Source organism: Myotis daubentonii, chromosome 13 (assembly GCF_963259705.1).
Source record: "Myotis daubentonii chromosome 13, mMyoDau2.1, whole genome shotgun sequence".
Classification (NCBI taxonomy): Eukaryota; Metazoa; Chordata; class Mammalia; order Chiroptera; family Vespertilionidae; genus Myotis; species Myotis daubentonii.
Window position 1 is genome coordinate 10,831,446 of NC_081852.1, and position 23,059 is coordinate 10,854,504.

The following is a 23,059-nucleotide window of genomic DNA, read 5'->3' on the forward strand; positions in this document are numbered from 1 at the left end:
AGAGTAGGCCTTCCTTCCCCTGGCTGCCGGCACTGGCTTCCCTCTGGCACCCAGGACCCGGGCTTCCCTCGCAGCCCCGGCTTCATCCAGAAGGTTGTCCGGTCTAATCAGCATATTATGCTTTTGTTATTATAGATAGTATTCCATTTATAGGTGCTCCACAATTTGTTTATCCAGTCACCTGTTGTCACCTGATTTGGTGGTTATGGAAAAAGATACTATAAACATTTGTGTTCAAGCTTTTGTGTGAACCTAAATTTTTAGTTCGCTTGGGTTAATATATTGGAGTAGGTAAGTGTATGTTTACATTTATTAGATATTGTAATACTGTTTTCCAAAGTGTATTATTTTGCCTTCCCACCAGCAATGAATGAGAGATCTTGTTTCTCAATGTCCAGTGTTTGTTTTATTTTTTCCATTCTCATAGGAGTGGAAAGACCTTGTGGTGTTTTATTTGCATGTCCCTATTTTCCTGATGGAAGTGGGGTTCTTTCACCAGGTCCCAAGGAAGACATTCCAGGGACCCATGTACAGGAGCTTGTGGCATGGTACGATTTATTTTGGGAGGAAATAGAAGGCTGTCGCCAGGTTCCTAGTGTCTCATCTCCATCTGTCCCCCGGTGGGAAAAGTCCAGCCTTGTCTTCCAGCCCAGAACAAAGGCCAGTGTGCAGAGAGTCTGTGCCATATTAAAGCTGCGTGGCCTGACGTGGGCCCCAGGTGGCTGCTAGGCCCACATAGCTGCTATGAAACAGTGATTTTCAACTGGTGTGCTGCAAGAATGTTTAAAACATGCAGTAATACCCGACTCTTTAGTTACTTACATTTAAATAAATATAAATATCAATAATTGTTTTAGGTCAGGTTTTCCATTGTTTTAAATGTAAGTAAAACCAAGAAAAATGAGAAGGCCACAACCTTGGAAGGATTACCCCCCCCCCCCCCCAAAGTGTGACGAGAAGAGGAGGGCAGAAGGACAGAGGTTCAAGCCCAGGCGTTATTGGAGGGGAGCGTGCCTCATCTGCAGTTGCTGCTGGGAGTGGAATTCTTGTGATATCCGGAGAAAAGGAATTTTCTGAGATTCTCATGGGAGGATGCAAAATGGTTGAAAGTTTATTTTCATGGAATTATACCCCTGGTCTTCCAAAGTCCCATTTCCTTTAGTCCAGTCATAGAAGAAGTGTAGATGGGGTTCAGTGGGACTAAAATCAGAGCCAGTGTCCAGAGTTTCTTTTCCATGTTGGAGCCAGGACCAGTCCGGCCTCAGGCTAGTTACAGTTCATTATCCATTGCATGGAGGGGTCCCTATGGCCGTGGGCTATGAGGGTAAATACCAGGAAGCCAAGAGCAAGCCAGGAGCACATGAACAATGAGTTCCACGAGCACAAGAGAGCAAACGTTTTTGTTTAGGGGATGATGTATCCCCAAATTTCCATGTGCTTGCAGTGGCCACGCCCATTCCAGCCAGTGACCTCTGATTCCAGGTGTGACTGACAGCGTCTTCCCTAGTCTCTCCAACTTTACTGGGCATGCATCCATCTCCTCTTTGTTGGATTCCTGGGGAGTGTGAAACTGCAGCTTCCTGGCTAAGTTGCCCAAATAACATGCATTGAGATAAATCCAATTTATTAAAAAATTAAAGCATGCAAGTTTATTAAAGAGGCAAGGCAAGCAAATCATAATACGCTGTTGGGCTCTCTGCTAATACATTTTTATTGATTTCAGAGAAGAAGGGAGAGAGAGAAACATCAATGATGAGAATCATTGATTGACTGAATCCTGCACACCCCCTATTGGGGATCAAGACCCCAACCCAGGCATGTGCCCTGACAGAGAATTGAATCATAACCTCCTGGTTCATAGGTCTACATTCAACCACTGAACCACACTGGCTGGGCCAGGCTTTATTCTTTTTTTGTTGTTAATCCTCATCCAAGGATATTTTCCCATTGATTTTTAGAGAGAGTGACAGGGAGAGGGAGAAACAGAGAAACATCGATGTGAAAGAGATTGGTTGCCTCCCACACCAGTCCCAACTGGGAGTGAGGGGTGGAGGTGGGAGGGACCAGGCATGGAGCCTGCAACCAAGGTGCCTGACCTTGACAGGAATTGAACCCTTGACCCTTCAGTCCTTGGGCTAATGCTCTATTCACTGAGCTAAACCAACTAGGGCGAGCCAGGCTTTATTCGTAATAGATTTTCTAGTTATTGGATTGTCCTTGGAAAGTACTAATTCAATTTTATTTGTTGTTTATCCTCACTTGAGGCTATTTTCCATTGATTTTTAGGGAGAGTGGAAGGGAGGGGAAAAGACAGAGAGAAACATCAAGATGAAAGAGACACATCGATTGGTTGTCTCCACGGGAGGCGCAACCAGACCTGCCTATCAAGCATGCCCCACACTGGGGATCGAGCCCGCAACCCTGGCATGTGCCCTTGACCAGAATTGAACCCAGGACCCTTCAGTCCATGGGCCAATGCTCTATCCACTGAGCCAAACTGGCTAGGGCAGTACTAATTAATTTTTATTTGTTGATTGAGAAGCCTGAGGAAGTTAGAAATGTATTTGCTCTCACAGCAGGTTGAAATAAAGAGCAATTCTAAAGGCATTAAGGTTCTTCTTAAAACTCTATCAAGATGGAATGCTCGTCAGAGCTGAGTACGATATGGGTAACAGTATTTTACCATGGAATATCAGAAGGTTTATATACTTTATTCTTAAGATACAAGCAATCACTAAATATCATCACACTAGGTGATCATTAGTGTTTAACAGACAAATCAGAATGAAGCATGCTTAAAAAGTTGAAAGTCATCGCTAAAAAGGGGAAGTAAGGTGGCAGGATTTAGATTGGAGCAGCATTTGAAATTATATGAAGTATGGGCAATAAATTAGTTTTATTAGTAATATAGTACTAGTAAAGTAAATTACTAGTAATGTAGCTGGTGCAGTTGGGTATTGTGACTTTTTTGTGTTATTAGGTTACCTTAGTTAAGTATGACATAAAGATGGTATTTTATCATGAGATAGTGAAAAACTATAAAATGATATAGGGAAAACTTGCCATTGACTTGGAAAATTAATAATGTGGATAGGGATCCATTAACAATTCAACTTTATTTAGACACTGTTTATTTTGTATATTCACTGCTACATTCCATCAGGAAATTTCTTGATGTTATGAAAAATCATCAAGTAAAATACATTTATTTGAAAAAAATTCTAATGTTTAGTCTTTTTGCATGTAAATATACTACGCAAAGTAAGTATATAGCACAAACTACCCCACCACAAATTGCTGTATGCACCATTTCTGAAACACATACCAAATATAAAAGTGCCTCTACATTGGTTGTAGTGCGTTCAGCTCTAAGGAGCAGAACAAGGTAACATTGTAAAGTGCCACGTAGGAACTATCTTAGGCTCTATGGGCCATTGGGTCTCTGCTGGGACTGCTCAGCTCTGCTCTTGGAACAGGAAAGTAAAGCAGAAATGAATGGATTTTGTATAAAAACTTCATTAGAGAGATGCTGAAATTTGAATATCTCATAAATTTCACATCACAAAACATTATTTTTATCAGCTATTTAGAAATGTAAAGCCATCCTTAATTTGCCAGCTGCAAAAATGGGCGTGGGCCAGGTCACTTCTGGGAAAATGTACAAACCAATCAAATGGCACTACAGCAATAAAGTCTGGGATGAATGTTGGCAGCCAATCTTTTTCTGCAGCATAATTCAAAAGAGACACATTACAATGATGATAATATCTAACATATAGCTATTTTTCCATCTCAGAAACTATTCTAAGTGCATTAAAATAACTCATTTATTCCCAAAGCAATCCTAACATATTATCATTTCTCCTACAAAAGTATACTGAGGCATTGAGAGGTTGTGTGGCCTGCCCCATGCTGGAATTGGAGCCTATGTCATGTCGCTTCTACCAGAAATAAACAGGCAGCACAGAACACTTAGGACCCCCTACAAAATACAAAACAGGTAACTCTGCACCCTGCTAAAACATCAACAGTAAGATAGACAACATTTGCTTACATAGCATTATTTGTTTGCTGTGTAGAGGATTATTAGCTGTTTGAAAAAATAAACTCGGGCTTTTCCTATAAACGTGTTCCTAATGTAAAATGTAGCTGACAGTTGAAAATTTTACAAAAACATTTTTAACTTCTTTCTGAAGGACTAGTTAGTAACAACATACGTATTCATTTAAAAATGTCAGAAAACAGAAAAAGATACATTATAATTAAAAAATATACTTAAATGCACATTGACAGGAGTCACTACTAAAACATAATGTAAAATATCTTCATGTACATAAAAACTACTGAACTAAAGTGACATAATTCCCTATGTACAAGTATGGGTTCCACACGCACATCAAACACCACAGGCTGTGTTTTGTGGTGTACTCACATACACACATAAGCCCTACATACTACAGGACTCTCCATGTGTTTAATGATGTTGCCTGATTATTCAATGTATTTGTACTTTTAAAACCTTAATATATCTAGACAGTTGTAGTTTTCTTTAAAAACACAACAAAAACACACACCTTACAGTCAAATCTCTGTAACATGACTTCTGGTATCACTATTTCCATCAGAATAGATTCTCTTTGAATTTTCTTTTAAAAGCTTTCATATATTTAAAGGTTCTATCCCAGTATCAATAATCTGACATTTGCTGAAACATCACTTCTGATGGAAGTTTCTGTATCTGTTCCCATCTTTGCAGTCAGCCCCTCTGTGTTCTGAGTCTAACTGGGGTAAAAAGACTTCTGAATGATCAGGATACTGACAGAGTCTCTCACATGAGCTTTTGGATGTCTGGTGATGGCTGCCCTGCCAGAAAATTTCCTGACATTCATTTTACTTACAGGACTTCTCTCCTGTGTGATTCCTATGTTGTACAATAAAGTCTGACTTCTCAAAGGTTTTCTCATGTCTCATGATTTGCAGTGTTTCTGCTATCTATGTTGTCTGATATTTAGTCAAGTCTGACATAAGGTAAAAATTTCACTCATAGAATTTCTCTCTGTATTTCCTCTCTGTGAAGGATTGTCGCTAAAGTTCTCCATATTGATGGTATTCCTAAGATTTTATCTTGTGTAAATTATCTCATTATTCTGAATGGTGCATTCAGACAGAAGTTCCCAATTCATACTATTTATTTGCTTTTTCTCGCTCTGTGTGTCTTTTGATGTGCAGTGAGTTCTGACTTCTGGATAAAAGATTTCTTACAATCTTGACATTCATAAGGTTTCTCCCCTGTATGTTTTCTCTGGTGTATGATAAAATGTGACTTCTGAGAGAATAATTTCCCACATTCCTTACATTCATAAGGTTTCTCTCCAGTGTGAGTTCTTTGATGTAACCGCAGGACTGAATTCACAGAGAAAGATTTACCACATTCATGACATTTGTAGGGCTTCTCCCCTGTGTGTTTTCTTTGATGTTTAGTAAGGTCAGATTTATAGTAAAAGTGTTTTCCACATTTATTACACTCAAAGGGTTTCTCTCCTGTGTGAGTTCGCTGATGTACTGTGAGGGCTGACTTCTGGTAGAAGCATTTCCCACATTCAGTACATTTATAGGGCTTCTCCCCAGTGTGAGTTCTCTGATGAGTTTTGAGGTGTGAGTTTCTAGAGAAGAATTTCCCACATTCCTTACATTTATAAGGCTTTTCCCCCGTGTGTGTTCTTTGATGTACCGTAAGGTGTGATTTCTGGGAAAAGTATTTCCCGCATTCCTTACACTCATATGGTTTCTCCCCCGTGTGTGTTTTCTGATGCACCATTAGGTATGCCTTAACATAGAAGAACTTCCCACATTCAGTACATTCGTAGGGTTTCTCTCCTGTGTGTGTTTTCTTATGTTCCGTGAGGTGTGGCTTCTGGTAGAAGGACTTCCCACACTGATCACATTCATAGGGTTTCTCCCCTGCATGAGTTCTCAAATGTCTACTGAGAGATGACAGGTGGTAGAAAGTTTTCTTACATTCTTGACATTCATAAGCTTTCTCTCTATTGTGAGTCTTCTGATGTCTTGTGAGGTCTGCATTGCCAGGGACAGATTTCCCACCTTCACTGGGTTTGTCCTTCGAATGAGTATTCTGATGTACTGTAAGGATAGACTTCTGGTAGAAGGACTTCCCACATTCATTGCATGTATAGGTTTTCTCTTTGGTATGAGTGTTCTGATTTGTGGGTTCTCCAGTCCTAGAGAAAAAAATTCAAATTCATTAATGTATAAGGCTTTTCTGTTTGACTGCTGTGTGTATTTTACAGCTGTGTGGTAGGCAGTTAGATAGCCGTGAACAGAGCAAGGACAATGGGCCAGGGACAGAAGGTCACCAAGGCAGAAAGCCTCAGGTTCCCAGCAATGGGAAAAACTGGGAAAAGAAGTACCTCACCCACAGTGTAACCTTTCCTACCCTAGCATATCACTTCCTGCTCATGTGATTTAAACCTCTCGACCTTTCATTTCTGGTTGTACGGTCCAGACGTTCTCAGACCTTTCATATCACTTGTCATGTGATTTGGACCCTCCCCTGGCCTTTCCTCTTTAGCATGTTGCTAGTCTTGGGATAGAACCCCTTAGAGGAGGAACAAGGTGCCAAAGAGTGGCCTCATGCAACTCCCATGTGGGCCCCTGCATGAGCACTCCCTTAGGCATCAATCCCTAGGGATAACATCTAGGCTTCAGTTGTGTTTTAGCCTGAGACCCACAAAAGAAACAAAACCAGACAAATGATGCCATGGCTGACCTCAGGACCTGCAATGACTAATGAGCCTCTGCCTCGATTCCAACCAATCAGTAGAGACCATGAGCCTCAAAGGACACACCTGGAAAGCTGATGAACATTCTATTGAGATCCTCCCCTGAGACCTCCAGATAAATAACCTCAAGATTTAGGTTGGCTCCCCCTCTTGGGAGCACATCTGAGCCTTTCCCCTCGTCCTCTTCTTCCCACCAGGTGCATTACTTTTACCTTTCTCTCTCCTAAATTCCAAGGGCCCCTGTTTTGCTCCTGTAACGTGTTTAACTTGTTTCCTGAGCCCATTTATTCCTCAGCTCACTTCTACCTCTGTGACTTTCTAGAGATACACTTTCTCTTACAGTGTGAGTCTTGGATCTGAATTCTTTCTTAGCCAGAACTCAAGTGCCGAGGTTGCTGAACCAAGGTCTGGTCTGACTTCACCAGTCTAACACCTGGTGCCATTCTCGCCACCAACATAAGAACCAATTTCTATGAATTTCCCATATTAATTAGATTCGTAGGGTTTCTCCACCATGAATGCCCTCTGACATACACTGTGGTTTACTGTTTGGTAGGAGAACCTTCACTTGCACTATATTCATTCATAAGCTCTCTCTACTTAACTCTACTTTGTATCATAAAGCCTCCCTGCTTGTGTAACTCTGAAGAATCAGAAGATTGCTTCAATAATTGAGCCCCCTGATCTTGAATAAGGCCTCCATTATGAAAAAGGGCTTTCCCATTTGCATTTTGTTCTTTGCAATTTGCTCCAATGTTAGTTTTCTCACATGTAGTATTAACTAGTACTCTCCCACTTCCAGTACCCTCGTCAAGACCCCTTCTTACAAAACTTCTAATTTTAAAACTGAATTCTTGAACTTGCCTTGACTTTTCAGCTTGGCTTTCCTGGTGTCTTTCTTGTGATTCATGAATCTTCCATAGATCTACAAAAAAAATCCAATATTTTATACTATATACATCTTAAACAATAGTATGGTCATAGGGTTGGGTTGATTCTTAGACTTCAAGTTAATCTCTGCAAATGAAGGAACTCTCAAATGCAAACTTCCTCTATTTCACTGGTTTATAAAAAATAATAAACACTAAAAACTGCTCTAGCAGAAAGGGGAGGAATGTGGTTATAAACCCAAGTACCACTGACACTTTACAAATAATGACCTTAAAAACTTGGAGGATGCCCTCCCATTGGTTGGCAAACTGCGGCTTGCGAGCCACATGCAGCTCTTTGGCCCCTTGAGTGTGGCTCTTCCACAAAATACCACGTGCGGGCGCACATGTACAGTGCGATTGAAACTTCGTGGCCCATGCGCAGAAGTCGGTATTTTGTGGAAGAGCCACACTCAAGGGGCCAAAGAGCTGCATGTGGCTCACGAGCCGCAGTTTGCCAATCACTGCCCTAGCCTGTTTGGCTCAGTGGATAGAGTGTCAGCCTGCAGACCAAAGGGTCCCCGGTTTGATTCCCATCAAGGGCACGTATCTCAGTTGCAGGCTCCTCTCGGCCTGGTCAGGGCTTGTGCAGGAGGCAACCAATCAATGTTATTTCTCTCACATTGATATTTCTGTCTTTCCCTCTCTCTTCCATTCTAAAAATCAATGGAAAAATATCACTGGATGAGGATTTAAAAAAACACCAAAAACCTTGGAGGAGAAAATTAAGACCAAAAAAAATAAAAAATAAAAAAGAACAGGGAGAGAAAACAAAATATATTTAAAGAATTGCTGAGCAGGAATGTGAGATTCATAGAGAATGCTGGGAGCCCATTATGAAGGACAAGTAACAGTAAGTAGGGTGCTAAAAACAGTACACAACTATGTTCACTGGAAATATCAGGGCAAAGATTAAATTGGATGAAGGAGCTAAAGAACATAGGTTATTATCTGCTCACACCTAGTCTATTGTGTTAGGATTCCTAGTAGTTCGCAGACTATAAACTTCTACTTTATTTCCTCTTTACCCATACACAGCAATCTAGATGTCAACACTAAAGTGACTTGTTCAGAACATTAATTTTCTCATGTCCAGAGGAACAGTCCTATAGCTTAGACTTAATTTTCACTAGAACAGAGGACCCAGGAAGGTATATGTCCAAAAGGAAAGATTTTTTTTAAAAGCAGAGCATATGCCATCCATATAGCAGGATCAATTCCCAGTTATAGCACCAGAGGTGTTCAACCCTGACCACCAAATACTGCATCTCCAAAGCAATGTTACCTATGACTCAACAACGGTCTTATTCTACTTTCATATCTTAGCTCTCACATCTATGCTCCAATTTACTGCATTGTTTTTAGATTAATTGTTCAACATCATTCTAGAACACTTACTGATCTTCATATTTATTCATGTTTAAATGCTTAACAGAAAGTCAAAGATTATGAGCAGAGGCTTATGGTTTGAAGTTCATGGCATTTGTAGGGGAAACATAAAAGTTATTTGATAGGGACTCTGCAAGGTTACCTTGGATACACGTGAAACAAGATTCTATTTATGAAAGACACTTCAGAGAGTAAATGAAGTAATGATTAGCATGTGTTCGGAGAGTCACAAGGAAAAACAAGATATAGTAGGCTAGAAAGGGCTAGACTAGTTCCTGACAGAATATTAATTTAACTGTGTTTTGTAATCATGAGTTGGTCTAAGTTTACCATGATAGACTAGTAGCAATATAACTTTGCAGCATTATACAACTACTATGAGGATTTAAATTAAAAATTAGCTTTTAACACTGATAAAGAAGGAATTTAGATCAGTGGATCTATCCTATAGGATGGTAAAATATGGTACCAAAATATAAATAAAATAAAGGTGCTGGAAACATCAATTTTAGGAGTTCACAGCCTAAAAAACAAGGCTTTAGTCTAGAAAAGTTAAGCCCTGGCAGAAGTTACTTCACAGGGCAGAAGATAGAGTGTGTCTTTTGTTAACTGAAACTGAATCTTTTAAAAAATATCTAGTGAACAAACTAACATATGCCAGGCATGGCTTCTGCACATGAATGCACAAGTCAGAAAATACATGAAAAATATTTAAGGAAGAAAGTGAGATTATTTGTTTGTTTTATTTTTTATCTTAGTGTTATTTTAGGAAGCATAATCAGTACTTTGGGTAAAAGACAAACACCATCTACATGGAAGTATCATCTTTGAAATAATAAAACTGATGAAAGGCATAGTGATTTATGGTCTAGTTTCAGAGTTTAAAGAGAGAATAGGAAGTTAAAATTGGTGCAGAAACTAACGAAGGCATTTGTGTTAATAAAAGGAGGGAAATGGCATTTGAAAAAAATGTATAAGCCAGAGTCATAAACACTTTAGGTTCAATTATAGCTGCATACTTTGATGATAGAAGTAATTGAATTCTAGAAAAAAAGTTTAAGTCAAGGTTAGTGTATAGGAAAGATAGGTAAACATAAAAATGTTGAACGAAGGGGGGAATTTCAGTGGAGAGAATGAAAATTGGAGGTGTGATTTATGTTGCTAACATATGCTGATCAAGCATCCTCATTCATTTCAGACATCTAGGGCACTTAAAAAATATTCCTGAAAAACATTTCAAAAGGCAAAAGGCACCAACAACCTCACTACTAATCACCAGGGATCTGATTTCTCACTCACCAGTGTAGTTCTGATGTGGAAACTCTACTTCTAATATCCATGGTTCCTTTCCTTGCTTCAACTTCAAAACTGCATTTGACTTATTCACAAAATAACCTATTAATGGAAAAGATAAAGAAAACAGAACTTGCTTGGAATTTAGGGACTCTGAAGAACCGAAAGTAGTTTTCAGGGCAGAACAGTGAAGGTCCTCCTAGGCTTGGTAAGTTTAGATTTTTTTCAATTGGGAGGGTGGAGACACAAATATTTTTTCTGGTACCCAAAATGGATTCATGAAAAAAATTAGTATTATTCAAACCTAAAGATACCTTACATGTTCCACAACTGGGAAAGAAAATGCAAACTACTAGAAGTCACTGAGGGGGGAGTTTTTCTCACCCACTGAGACGAGGTGACGGTAGTTCTCCCGCATCACTTCCTTGTACAGGGCCCTCTGAGCTTCATCCAGTAATTGCCACTCCTCCTTGGTGAATTCCACAATGACATCCTTGAACGTTACTGATCCCTGTAACAACATATTTCAGTTCTGTTCTGCAGTTATCAGAATAGAGTAGCATTGAAAAGACATGTAAACTAGCTCTTAATGTGCTAACTGTAGAATTTAGCCTGGAAAGTTAAGATACACTGCTACTCTGTACCCTGCTTTACACACAGACAAAGTATTTGTTCAATATATATTTACTGAGATATCATTGGAAGCCTGGATCTCTGCTGGGGATACAATGATGAATGAAAATAACTATTTCTGTTATCAAGGAGCTTACATTCTGGCAGGGAGGCAAAGATGTAAATAATTTTATTTTTAAACCCTCACCCAAGGACACTTTTCCATTGATATTCAGAGAGAGTGGAAGAGAGAGGGAAAGACTGAGAGAAACATCAATGTGAGAGAGAGAGACACATCGATAGGTTGCTTCCTGCATGAGCCCCGACCAGGGCCCGGACCAGGGAAGAGCCTGCAACCAAGGTACGTGCCCTTGACCAGAATCGAACCCAGTACCCTTCGGTACGCAGGCCAACGCTCTATCCTCTGAGCCAACTGGCTAGGGCAAGATGTAAATTCTTAACATGCAATATGCACAGCAGGTGCTATGACAGAAGAGTATACAAGATGTAAGATGGTCACAAATAGGGATAGTTGTTTTGTATTTTGTATTATTCAGTTAGATTTTATTAGGTGGTTCAAGTGACTATGCAAACTTCAGGAATAAAAAAACAGAACTGGCAAAGGTGCAGATGCATCAAAAATGGCAAATTTAGGAAACTACAAATAAAGTATAATATGAGAACATAGTGTAGGGCCAAAATTAGTTATGTGATAGTCAAGTCAGGTTACAAAACATGGAGTAATTCTGAATTTGACTTTTGGGACATTAAGTGGGTATTTTGCATACCCACTTAATGTCTTATACATCATATATTTACATCTATTAGTTTGTTTACTAAAGTTGACAAGTTTTCTTTTTTGTATTTATATGAAAGAAAAGTATTGCCCTACCGGATTTGGCTCAGTGGATAGAGCCTTGGCCTGTGGACTGAAGAGTCCTGGGTTTGATTCCGGTCAAGGGCATATGCCCAGATTGTGGGCTCCATTCCCAGTTTGGGTTGTGCAAGAGGCAGCTGATCAATGATTCTCTCTCATCACTGATGTTCCTAACTCTCTCTCCCTCTCCTTTCCCCTCTGAAATCAATAAAACATATCTAAAAAATAAAAAAATTAAAGCATGTGCAATTAAAAAAATATGAATTAATCTGCTATTTCACACTATGTGGACTGTCTTATACATTTTTGGAATGTTCACTCTTTTGCTTTGTAGATGCAAATACAGATAATGGGGAACCACTGAAGAGAGAGATGTAACCACTAGAGTTATATGAGATTAGTAGTTTAGAATAAAACTAAAATAGAAGAGGCAAATGGCACATCAGAAAGATGGAGTGTTAGAAAATTTAGAGACACGTGTAAGCAATAAACATTTACATTCAAGTAGCAGCACTGGGGGAAAGAAGCATAATGCATCTTTGTAATTAATTGGAAATTAATAACTACTGGGAGAGAGTGGAAGGGTAACTCATATAGTGTCGATAAGGTTTGGTAATGGCTAGCAGCTGTGGGCAAACTACGGCCCGCGGGCCGGATCCGGCCCGTTTGAAATGAATAAAACTATTGAAAAAAAAGACCGTACCCTTTTATGTAATGATGTTTACTTTGAATTTATATTAGTTCACACAAACACTCCATCCATGCTTTTGTTCCGGCCCTCCGGTCCAGTTTAAGAACCCATTGTGGCCCTCGAGTCAAAAAGTTTGCCCACCCCTGGGCTAGAGCCATAGTGCTAATTATTTTCATTCTTGGGTTTTTACGGATAGAACAATTTAAGGCTATACAACTTCCTCTGATAATTGCTCTATATATTCTAAATATTTAGAATCTGAAATGTAGTATTTTTTAAAATATATTTTAATTGAGTTCAGAGAGGAAATGAGTGGGAGAGATAGAAATATCAATGGTGAGAAAGAATCATTGATTGGCTGCCTCCTGCACACCTCCAGTGGGATCAAGCCTGCAACCTGGGGCAGGTGCCTTGACCAGGAATTGAACCATGACCTCCTGCTTCATAGGTCAACACTCAACCACTGAGCCATGCCAGTTGGGCTAAATATTTTTTAAAGAACTAATACATAAAATAAAAACTCAATGTTTTCTACAAACTTATAACGTCCTACATATTCTAGCTCCTTTTACCTCTTTGATTTTACCTCTTACCTTTCTTCCCCTAAGTCACTTCTATGTCCCCATTATCTGCTTCAATGTCCCAAATACTGTTTCTGAAACATGCCTCGGGGCATTTGTACTTGCTATTGCTCCTATTTAGAATGCTCTTCTGCCATATTTCTTCTTGGCTCCCTGGCTTATTTAATTCAGAACATTCCTCAAATATTACCTTTTAGAGTGGGCATTCCCTAACCAACTTACTCCCTGGTCCTCACTTCACTGCATTCCTCTGCCCTCTTAAACTGCTTGAGTTTGCCTCTGAGCTCAAGTCAGAAATACCAATCAAATGTTGATTGATATAATCATTCATTATATAATAATACTAGTGGCCCGGTTCACGAAATTCGTGCACATTAAAAGAGAATTAATTAGAGGGAATGTTTTATTTATTTATTTTATTTTTTAAAAGTATTTTTAAAATTATTTTATTTTTATTGATTTCAGAGAGGAAGGGAGAGGGAGGGAGAGAGAGAAACATCAATGATGAGAGAGAATCATTGATTGGCTGCCTCCTGCACATCCCCTACTGGGGATCAAGCCTGCAACCCAGGCACGTGCCCTTGACCGGAATCGAACCTGGGACCCTTCAGTCCACAGGCCGATGCTCTATCCACAAAGTCAAATCAGCCAGGGCTAGCAGAAATATTTTAATATTGCTATTTGCCCTTTTTCTATAATAGAAGTGAAAGAAAATTAGTAAAACGTATATGAAAATCTCCCTCCTGTCAGAGTCTGGGGCACACCACGGGACCCAGAGTCAAGTCCCTGCCCATCCATGTGCACCCTGAAATCGCACGAGACCCAGGCCCGGCTGGCCCCACCCCTAACAAGCCACGCAGGGTGGGGGGCACAGCCTCAAGTCCCCCAGCCCTGGTGTGAGGGCATGAGAGCATGAGGGCGTGATGACCATTTGCATATTAGCTCTTTATTATATAGGATACATTATTATATTACTAGAGGCCCAGTGTGCACGTGGCTCGCTTCTGCTTGCTTCAACTGGCTGCCCCACCCTCCGCTGCTCCTAGCTCTCTGCCACTCTTAGCTCTCCGCTGCTAGTAGCTCACGCCCTGCCCTCTGCCACTTTTAGCTCTCTGCTGCCCATAGCTCTCCCCCGCTAGTAGCTCGCTCCTCGCCCTGCCCGCCGCAAGAGCCGCTGCTCGTTTGGTCGTGATGGTGTTAGGGCATGTTGACCACGGGCCTTTTATGATATAGATAGTAGGGGACCAGTGCCCAAATTCGTGCATCCTTGAAAGGAACCGTGGCCGTGAGGCTGTGGTGGGCACAGGGGCGGGTCTCAGCCTATCCTCTGTGCCCCTGCCCGGCCCCTCGCACCACGGCCCCTGGTCCCCTGTCTGCTGGCAGCAGGTGTGAGCAGGGGGAGGGGGAGAAGCCTTGAGGGGTGAACAATGCTGGCTGGCAGCCTCCCTGCCCTGCCCCCTCAGTGCCTGGGAGGGGTGGCCCTGCCCCCACCACTGCCGGTTGCTGTCTTTGGGGGATTGGGGCTGGGCCAGCACTGGCAGTGAGTGCTGGGCGGGACCTCAGTGTGCTGGGCGATGCACACCATGTTCCTAGTACGCCACCTGGTGGTCAGTGCCCAACATAGCGAGCAGTAAAATTCCCGGTTGAGTGCCTGCCTAATAGGACAATTTGTATTAGGCTTTTATATATATTTTTATATTATATGTTGTATATAATATAAATGTATAATATCACATTTGTTAGTATCCTCACCAATCTCATCAGAAAAGTATTTAAGTATTAGAAGTTGTCAAGTTCATAGTGAAGGATAGAAGTTTTCCAAAATTCTCATTTTCACTTAAAGCTTAAATTTTAACCTTGGGAACACATAGAGACAGTTATTTTCAGTGACAGGCTCACTTCACTCACTTTTGAGAAAATGTTTGTTAAATACCCGTCTGAATAACCAGCCTGCCTGCCATTTGTTCTTCCAAGGAAAAACAGCATTCCATGAAAAAGTGGCTAGATGAGCTCACAAATCAAACAGCCGCATGGTGTTTTATTTCCCTCAGGACCACCAATCATCATAGTTCAGGCGCAGCAGAAGTATTTTATGTGAACTTCCTATTTAGTCACACTGAATGCTAAAAAGATGTGTACCCAAGGGTCAAAACTTAATAAAACTGATTTTTACTATTTCATCGAAGATATCCTTAAGTAAAGGGGAGAACACTGCAGAGGAATGCAATGGCCTTGGTGTCACTGTCCTAATTCATGCCAACCAGGTTGCAATCTCTTCACCACTGGTGCAAATGTCAACAGTGTAAATTGGGTTTTGCATTTTAATAATACATGCTGACCTCACAGATCTCTTGAAAAGGTCTTGGAAACTGCTGTATTTTCCCTAAAACAGTATTTTCCCTAAAGGTGATTTTTAACTATTTAACTTTTAAATTTAATAAAAGGACTCTATTTCATAAAACTCACTGAACACACACACAGTGAAACAAAGTAAGGGCTAAGTAAATGACTCACCTGGAATTTGCTCATTTTCGGCTGCGTTGGGAAAAGAATAGAAACTATGCAGCCAGAACAAGGAACGTTGTAAGACAAAAGTCATGAGACTTGATCTTGCAGCTCCAGGAATCACCTGTGAGAGTTTCCAGACAACAGTTTAGTAAAAGGAAAACATTCCTTGGAAACATGAGAAGAAATAGGAAGGGCCGTGAATCTGTCCCCTGGTGACTCTGAAATCAATCTTGATAACCTTGGGACATTTTTGAGTGAATTTAAACATTTCTTTCCTAGTGACTGTTTTGAAAATTATGTGTCTATTTACTAAATACCACAAAAGAATTGAAAGCATAAACATCCAATAATAGATTAGCTAAGCAAGGTGCGTAATATATATCCAAAGGATGGACCCTGTGTTGGTGTTACAAATGATGATGAAGATAAATATTTATTGATATGGAAAGTGTTTAAATTACAGGTCATGACAATTTTTCCTATTACTACTATAAGCCCCACAAGTTTAGAAAGCCTTCAAAAGCTCTCAAAAATAAGATGTTTCTTCTCCCTAAATTGCAGTTTCTCAAAAATCACTTCTCCAAGAACCTTGTGTTGACTTCATTATAGTGGATCTGGAGTCTTATGGGCCATGCGAGGCTCTGCTATGACCAACCTAGAGACTGTCTTATTTTCAATGCTATTATCTTTAACACGAAGAAGAATTAGATAATATTGAACAACCTTCATGTACTGCTCTGATTCTGTAAGTCTTGACCCAGTGCCACTAATCCAGACAGCACCATGGAATTCACCGTCCCCTCCAAACTTGGGCTGGGCCTGAGGTAAATTTAATTAGGCCTTAACGAATTCTGACCTGGCCATCTAAAGTGTTGACAATGACACACATCTAACTTCTAAAAGAACAATTTGGTACCATCATCCCCAAAGAGGCACTTTGCGTAGGGAGCGAAAGGTAACCAGACGCCTCACGCGGAGATCTTTCCCATGTGCAGCAGGAACCCCTTTCCGCTGGCCTGGTGCTTGCAGTGGTTCTCAACCTTCCTAATGCGGACACTTTAATACAGTTCCTCAAGTTGTGGTGACCCCAACCATAAAATTATTTTCGTTGCTACTTCATAACTGTAATTTTGCTACTGTTATGAATCGTAATGTAAATATCTGCTATGCAGGATGTACTTTCGGGGGTCGCGACCCACAGGTTGAGAACCGCTGCAAGAGGATGCTCCATGAGCCAGACGCACCAGCCAATGACAGGCATATGACATCACTTCCATAGCATGGAGCCTGGATGAAACCGCAGTTTTCATTTTTTATCAATGTCTGCCTCCCTTCCCCTCCTGACTGGGTAGGATTTGCAGCTTCTCCCATAAAACTTAAAAGTCGGCGCTTCCGTTGTGGTTTCAACGTACATGTTTACCAGTTTTGTGAGAATAGGAACAGGTCGGAGAACGCAGCTACAACATTTGCGCACAAGAATTCTGAGGAAGCCTCCACAAGTGCTGGAAATAGAACACTAGGAGGTCAGGTTAGGCTGTCCTAATCCACTGCCCGCTAATTGTGTGCTGGGACAACTGCTGTGCTCAATGCAAATGTTAGTGCGGGAACCAGCAGGAGCCACAGAGTAAAACGAAGGAGAATGCAAAGCCCGTCAGCCAACGCTGGGTAAACAATGGCTCTCGCGGAACCGTTACCGCTCGATTTATTGAAATGGAGGTGACTGATACGGATGGAAAGGATGGTTATGAGGATTAAGAGGATCCGATGAGCCAACAATGAAAAGAACAGCACACCCTGTGACAACAAAGCAGCCCGTCTGTCCGAGTCACCACGCTCTAAGTACTGTACCCCCTTCAACACAGAAAACAGCCCGAAAGGCTGGTACCGTCAGTTCACAGACGCGCGTCTGAATCGTCCCGGGATGAACTTGCCCGTGGACCGTGGGCGCTGGGCTGCGGCCCGGTCCCCCGCGCGGTGCCGCGGCCCGGGCCGCGATGGCTCTGCATCCCCGTCACGCACACCGCTCCCCCGCGACCCCGGCCTCCCCGCGTCCCGCCGCTCCGGGGCCCGATGAGCGGACACCCGGCCTCCCGGCGGGCCCGCCGGCACCCCACTGCGCCCCTGGGCGGCCAGCGCGCAGCTGGGGGGTGGGGAGGCGGCTCGGGTTCTGCGCCCCGCGCGCCCCGCGGAGAGGCCTCCCGCCGGCCCGCCCGGCCTTGACCTCCAGACGGGCCTGGACGCACCTGGCGCTCCCTCCGCCGCGCAGATGCCTGCGGACAGCCGCGCCGGAGCTGGAGTCCCCGCGGGCGCCGCGGAAGATGGCGACGCCGAGCCCAGGGTCCGAGTGCGCAGGAGCCGCCCACGCCCGCGCCCACTCGGGACCCGCGGCCTCCGAGCCTCCGGCGACTCCCTTTCAGGTGACGTCAGGAGGCCTGGCTTCAGCGGCCCGAGCGTTTGCAGCTGCGATGGGTTTCTAGCGGCCGGGCCTCCTTCCTGTCCTCGCTGACAGCTGCTGACAACCGCAGCCCGCAGCTGGGGGCGGGACATCAAAGCCTGCCCGTGCGGTGACCATTAGCCCTGCCCGTGCGGTGACCATTAGCCCTGCCCACAGTCAATGTGAGACCCGTGGCCATGCGGTGACCGTTGGAACTGCCTGGGGTCCGACAGTGAACATTCATCGGTTAAACAAAGAACTTGAAACCAAGTGCATCGCATTCCAAGAGTAATACCTTGCAGCGGCGGCTTTATCTCAGAATACAGGAAACTTGTAATAAAGAAAACTTTTGGATAAGCTAAAAAAACACAAACCACTTACAAAGAGAGAGGGAGAAAAACGCTTAATTAGGTGCACACTCTTATCAGATTTTTACTAGTTTTATCCCAATGGTATAAAATATTTTGACTGTCCTTTCACTAAGGACTAAATGCTGATTTCCTGGTCAGTAATTTATGACATCAATTTACTCTTGTGTGAGCAGTAGACATGCGTTTCCATGCAAAGTAGTTACAAAAATATTAAGTTTTTAATAATAAAATTAATTTTAAAACAATTTATATAGAGGAAATATGTACATACATTTGAGTATGTGTGTATATATGTACAGGGTGGGGCAAAAGTAGGTTTACAGTTGTAACTATGGGAAAGTTTATTCTTGTATTATTATTTATAAATTATTGCATTATTTTCCATACAAACAACTGTAAACCTACTTTTGCCCCACCCTGTATATGTATGCACGGGCACAGACACACACACACACACACACACACACACACACACACACACACACACACCAGTTTTCTAAATAAGAGGTGTTGGGGAAATAATTAAAAATGTCTCTTGTCAACCCAAAATATCCTCTTCACTGATGGAGAAAAAAGAAAAGTTTTTATTATTGAATAAACTTTTTTTAATATATTTTATTGATTTTTTACAGAGAGGAAGGGAGAGAGATAGAGAGTTAGAAACATCGATGAGAGAGAAACATCAATCAGCTGCCTCCTGCACATCTCCCACTGGGGATGTGCCCGCAACCCAGGTACATGCCCTTGACCGGAATCGAACCTGGGACCTTTCAGTCCGCAGGCCGACGCTCTATCCACCGAGCCAAACCGGTTTCGGCTGAATAAGCTTTAAAGGAAACTGTGATAGGCATCCCAGGTCATCTGCTAATGAGTTTGCAAAGACAGAAATCACACTTTTATATAGTCAGGTATATATCTATAATAATAAAAGCATAATATGCTAATTAGACCAGACAGCCTCACGACCTTCCAGACGTCATTCCAGATGTCCTTCCAGATGAAGCCACGGCAGCCAGGGCTGAGGCAGAGGCGGTTAGGGGCGATCAGGCAGGCAGGAGAGCAGTTAGGGGTGATCAGGCAGGCAGACAGAGTGGTTAGGGTCGATCAGGAAGGCAGGCAGGCAGGCGAGTGGTTTGGAGCCAGCAGTCCTGGATTGTGAGAGGGATGCCCAACTGCTGGTTTAGGCCATTCCCCGAGGGGTCCCAGATTGCGAGAGAGTGCAGGCTGAGCTGAGGGATGTTCCATTTGCTACACATAGTTTATCTTAAATCCACCTGATAAATACAGTGATTATCTGTGCTAGTTACATTTCAAAGATATAGCTTCAAGGCCTTTAGAAGGAGGTTTCCTGGGTTGTAAAAATAATCAGGCTTATTTACTTTTTAAAAGATTACATACTAGTACATATGAAAAGGACAAAGAAAAGATTTACTATTTTCTCAAGGAAATGCTCTAAGAAAAGAGCGGAGCCAAGGTCTTTCCCCCTTTTGCACCAGGGGAAATTCTATTGTTTAATATTTGTATTTACCTTTACAGAAAATCCTATAAAATTTAATTTCAATCAAAATCACAATAAAAAGTTTTGATGAAGAGTTTGGTTTTGTTCTACTTGACAAGTAGTTTTAACCTTATCAGGAAATGTATAACCTTAAAGAATAATACATATTCTTTTGGGAATGTTAAACAAAGAACTTGAAACCAGGTACATTAGTTTCTAGTTATTTTCATAATAATACACACTTGTGTATTATTATGAAAATAACTTAAAAGTGTGGTGCTGGCTTCCAAAAAGAACAGAAACAGATCTAAATATACATAAGAATTTAATATATGTTAAAATTGTCATTTCAAACAATGGAGATAATATATAACATTCAGTTGTTGATGTAAGAAATGTCTAGACCTGTAGAGAATTTTTATGAGTTTATATGAACCGAGCTGATAATTGCCAGGAAACAAAGTCTTAATGGGTTGAGAAAATGCTCTGGAGAATAGCAGTTTTATAGCTAATCTTATACATTAAAATCAAAGGAAGAGACCTAAGGAGAATTGCATGAAACCCATTGGTGGTAGATTAGGGAGGCAGGAGAAAGCAAAGCAGGGAAATCTCTGAGACTGAATAAAGAGTAAAACAGAGAGGCACATACTCCTTTTACATTGGTGGGCATAGGACATTTAACATTTACCAGCACGCAGAGATGGCATTCAGGGAACAAAATAACAATGAAAGTTTCATCGGAGAATTGTTCGTGGGAGTTGGGTCCTTGGGCACCACTGGAATAAGAATTTTCAGAGGACCCCATGGGAGGATGAGATATGGTATAAAACAAACCAACAAACAAAAATGTAACCCCAATAAATTCAATTACAAAAAAGAAATGTATTGCTTACTTTCAACATATTTTTAGATTTCACAGCTTTCTTGTTAATTTCTATTTTTATACCTTTGTGTTCAGAAAAAATACTTGACATGATTTCAGTCTTCTCAAATTTGCTGACCTGCGTTGTGTCCTCTCATATGCTCTCTTCTGGGGAAAGTTCTGTGTGCATTTGAGAAGAATGTGTGTGCTGCTGCTGTTGAATGGAATGTCCTATAAGTTCTTTTGGTCGAATGTATGTTTCAAGTGCAACTTTTCCTTCTTGATTTTCTGTCTGATGATTTATCCTTGCTGAAAGTAGGGTACTGAACTTCCCTACTATTATTGTGTTGTCTATTCTCCCTTCAAATATTTTAGTATTGGCTTAATGTGTTTAGAGATTCTGATTTTGGGTGCATATACATTTGCAATTATTATATCTTCTTGATGAGTCGATCCTTTACTATTATATAATCTTGTGTGTTTGTTACCATTTTTGGTTTAATGTCTATTTTGTTTGATATAAATATAGCAATTCCTGTTTTCTTTTGATGTCCACTTCATGGAATCTATTTTTCATCCTTTGAGACTACCGTCTGTTTGTCCTTAAAGCTGATGTGAGTCTCTTATAGGCAGCATATAGTTGGTTTTTGTTATTTATTCATCCAACTGCTCTCTGCATTTTGATTGGTGAATTCAATCTATTTACACTTGGAGTTATTTGGTATGTAAGGACTTAGTGAAACCGTCTTATTACTTACTTTCTGGTTGTTTTGTATTTCCATTTTATGACCTCTGTTTTCTTCTACCTTTGTAAGTTGGTAATTTTCTGTGGTGGTATACTCTGTGTCCTCTTTATCTTTTGCAAATTTATTCTAGGTTTTTACATCTTGGTTAACACGAGGCTTACATAAGACATCTCACAGACAATAAAGCCCATTTAAAGACAGTAACTTTGATTGCCTATAAAGGCTTTGCTGCCAGTGGATGAAACTCCCCTAACATTGGGGGGAGTGAGGTTCTTGGGGTGCTGCTGAAAGAAACATTTTCAGAAGCCCGCACTGGAGGATGAAATGTGGAAGAAGGATTTCTTTGTGTAAAGTTACCTTTCTCAGCTTCCAAAGCCCCCAGCCCATTAAGCCAGTCCTGGAAGAGGTGCAGCTGGGAGTTCAGCAGTCAGAAACCGGGCGGTATCCAGAGTTCCCGTTCCATGTTGCAGCCGGTGTGGTTTGGCAGTCAGGCCAGATCAAAGTCCACTAGTCCACGTGGGGAGCCCAACATAGCCATGCACCATGTGCACGGGAGAGCGCAGCCCCTGCAGCAGGAGTCCCGAGAGAGCTCACTTCTTTGTTAAGTTTAAATATTTAGGTTTCGTGCCCTTGCAGCGGCCACGCCCATCCTGGCCAATTACTTGTTTACAGGTGTGATTGACAGGCAATTAGCCTCCCACATCATCAGACTTCACTGGGCATGAGTCTAAATTGCCTTTGTCTAGTCCCTTCCCCCATCAATGAGTGGAGAACAGACCTGGAGAGTGTTAAATGCAGCTTTTTGGCAAAGCTGGATAAATTGCATGTCTATGTATATAGCCTTCCCTTCCCTTTTTTCCTGTTAAATAATTACCAGGTTATTACAACGGCATCAGCTTTACACTTGTACTTGTCCCCTCTTATGTTTTTGATGCCGCTTTTTACCTCATTGTATTGCATATTTATTAACAAATTGACATACCATTCTACTACAGAATTTCAGTTTTCCAAGTCTGATTGTATATTTTTCTTTACCAGTGTGTTGTATATTTTTATATGTTTTCATGTTGCTGGTTAGTGTCATTTCCTTTCAGCTTAAAAATCTTCTTTGCAAGGCATGTCAATGGTGATAACATTGGCTTTTGTTTATCTGGGAAAGTATTTCTCCTTCCTATCTGAAGGATAACTTTGCTGGATAGAGTATTCTTATCGGGCATGTTATTTCTTTCAACTCTGAATATATTACTCCACTTTCTCTGGGTGTGTAGGGGTTCTGCTCCGAAATCCGCTGACAGCCTAATGGGGTTCCTTTGGAAGTAACAATCTTTTCCCCTCTGGTGCTTTTTTGCATTCTCGCTTTATATTTGAAATTTGACAGTTTCATTACACTGTGTCTTGGGAAGGTCTTTTTGCATTGAGAGAACAGAGTGATCTATTGGCTTTGTGATTTTTTTTAAGTATATTTTTT

At 41.4% G+C, this 23,059-nt stretch overlaps 1 protein-coding gene across 2 annotated transcripts; it reads right to left on the bottom strand.

The window, feature by feature from the left end:
* Positions 1-3,097: 3,097 nt before the first annotated feature.
* ZNF25 (zinc finger protein 25) lies at positions 3,098-18,216 on the bottom strand. Of its 2 annotated transcripts, XM_059662175.1 has the most exons (6): positions 17,924-18,207; positions 15,687-15,801; positions 10,796-10,922; positions 10,418-10,513; positions 7,665-7,725; positions 3,098-6,239 (listed from the first exon to the last, which is right to left on the bottom strand). In XM_059662175.1, the coding sequence occupies exons 2-6, from the start codon at positions 15,699-15,701 to the stop codon at positions 5,189-5,191; spliced, it is 1,350 nt and encodes a 449-aa protein (XP_059518158.1). In that variant the 5' UTR covers positions 15,702-15,801; positions 17,924-18,207; the 3' UTR covers positions 3,098-5,188. The 2 variants fall into 2 exon arrangements, with proteins under 2 accessions (XP_059518158.1, XP_059518159.1); XM_059662176.1 differs by lacking the exons at positions 10,418-10,513; positions 10,796-10,922 and having other exon boundaries at positions 17,924-18,216.
* Between the last annotated feature and the right edge of the window lie 4,843 nt (positions 18,217-23,059).

Excerpts from the sequence above, each read along its gene's own strand:
- ZNF25 (XM_059662175.1), bottom strand. Across the intron at positions 7,726-10,417 it reads TCCACATCAGAACTACACTG|ATCTATGGAAGATTCATGAA; the intron begins GTGAGTGAGAAA and ends TTTTTTTTGTAG. Across the intron at positions 6,240-7,664 it reads AGCCAAGCTGAAAAGTCAAG|GACTGGAGAACCCACAAATC; the intron begins GCAAGTTCAAGA and ends TTTTTTCTCTAG.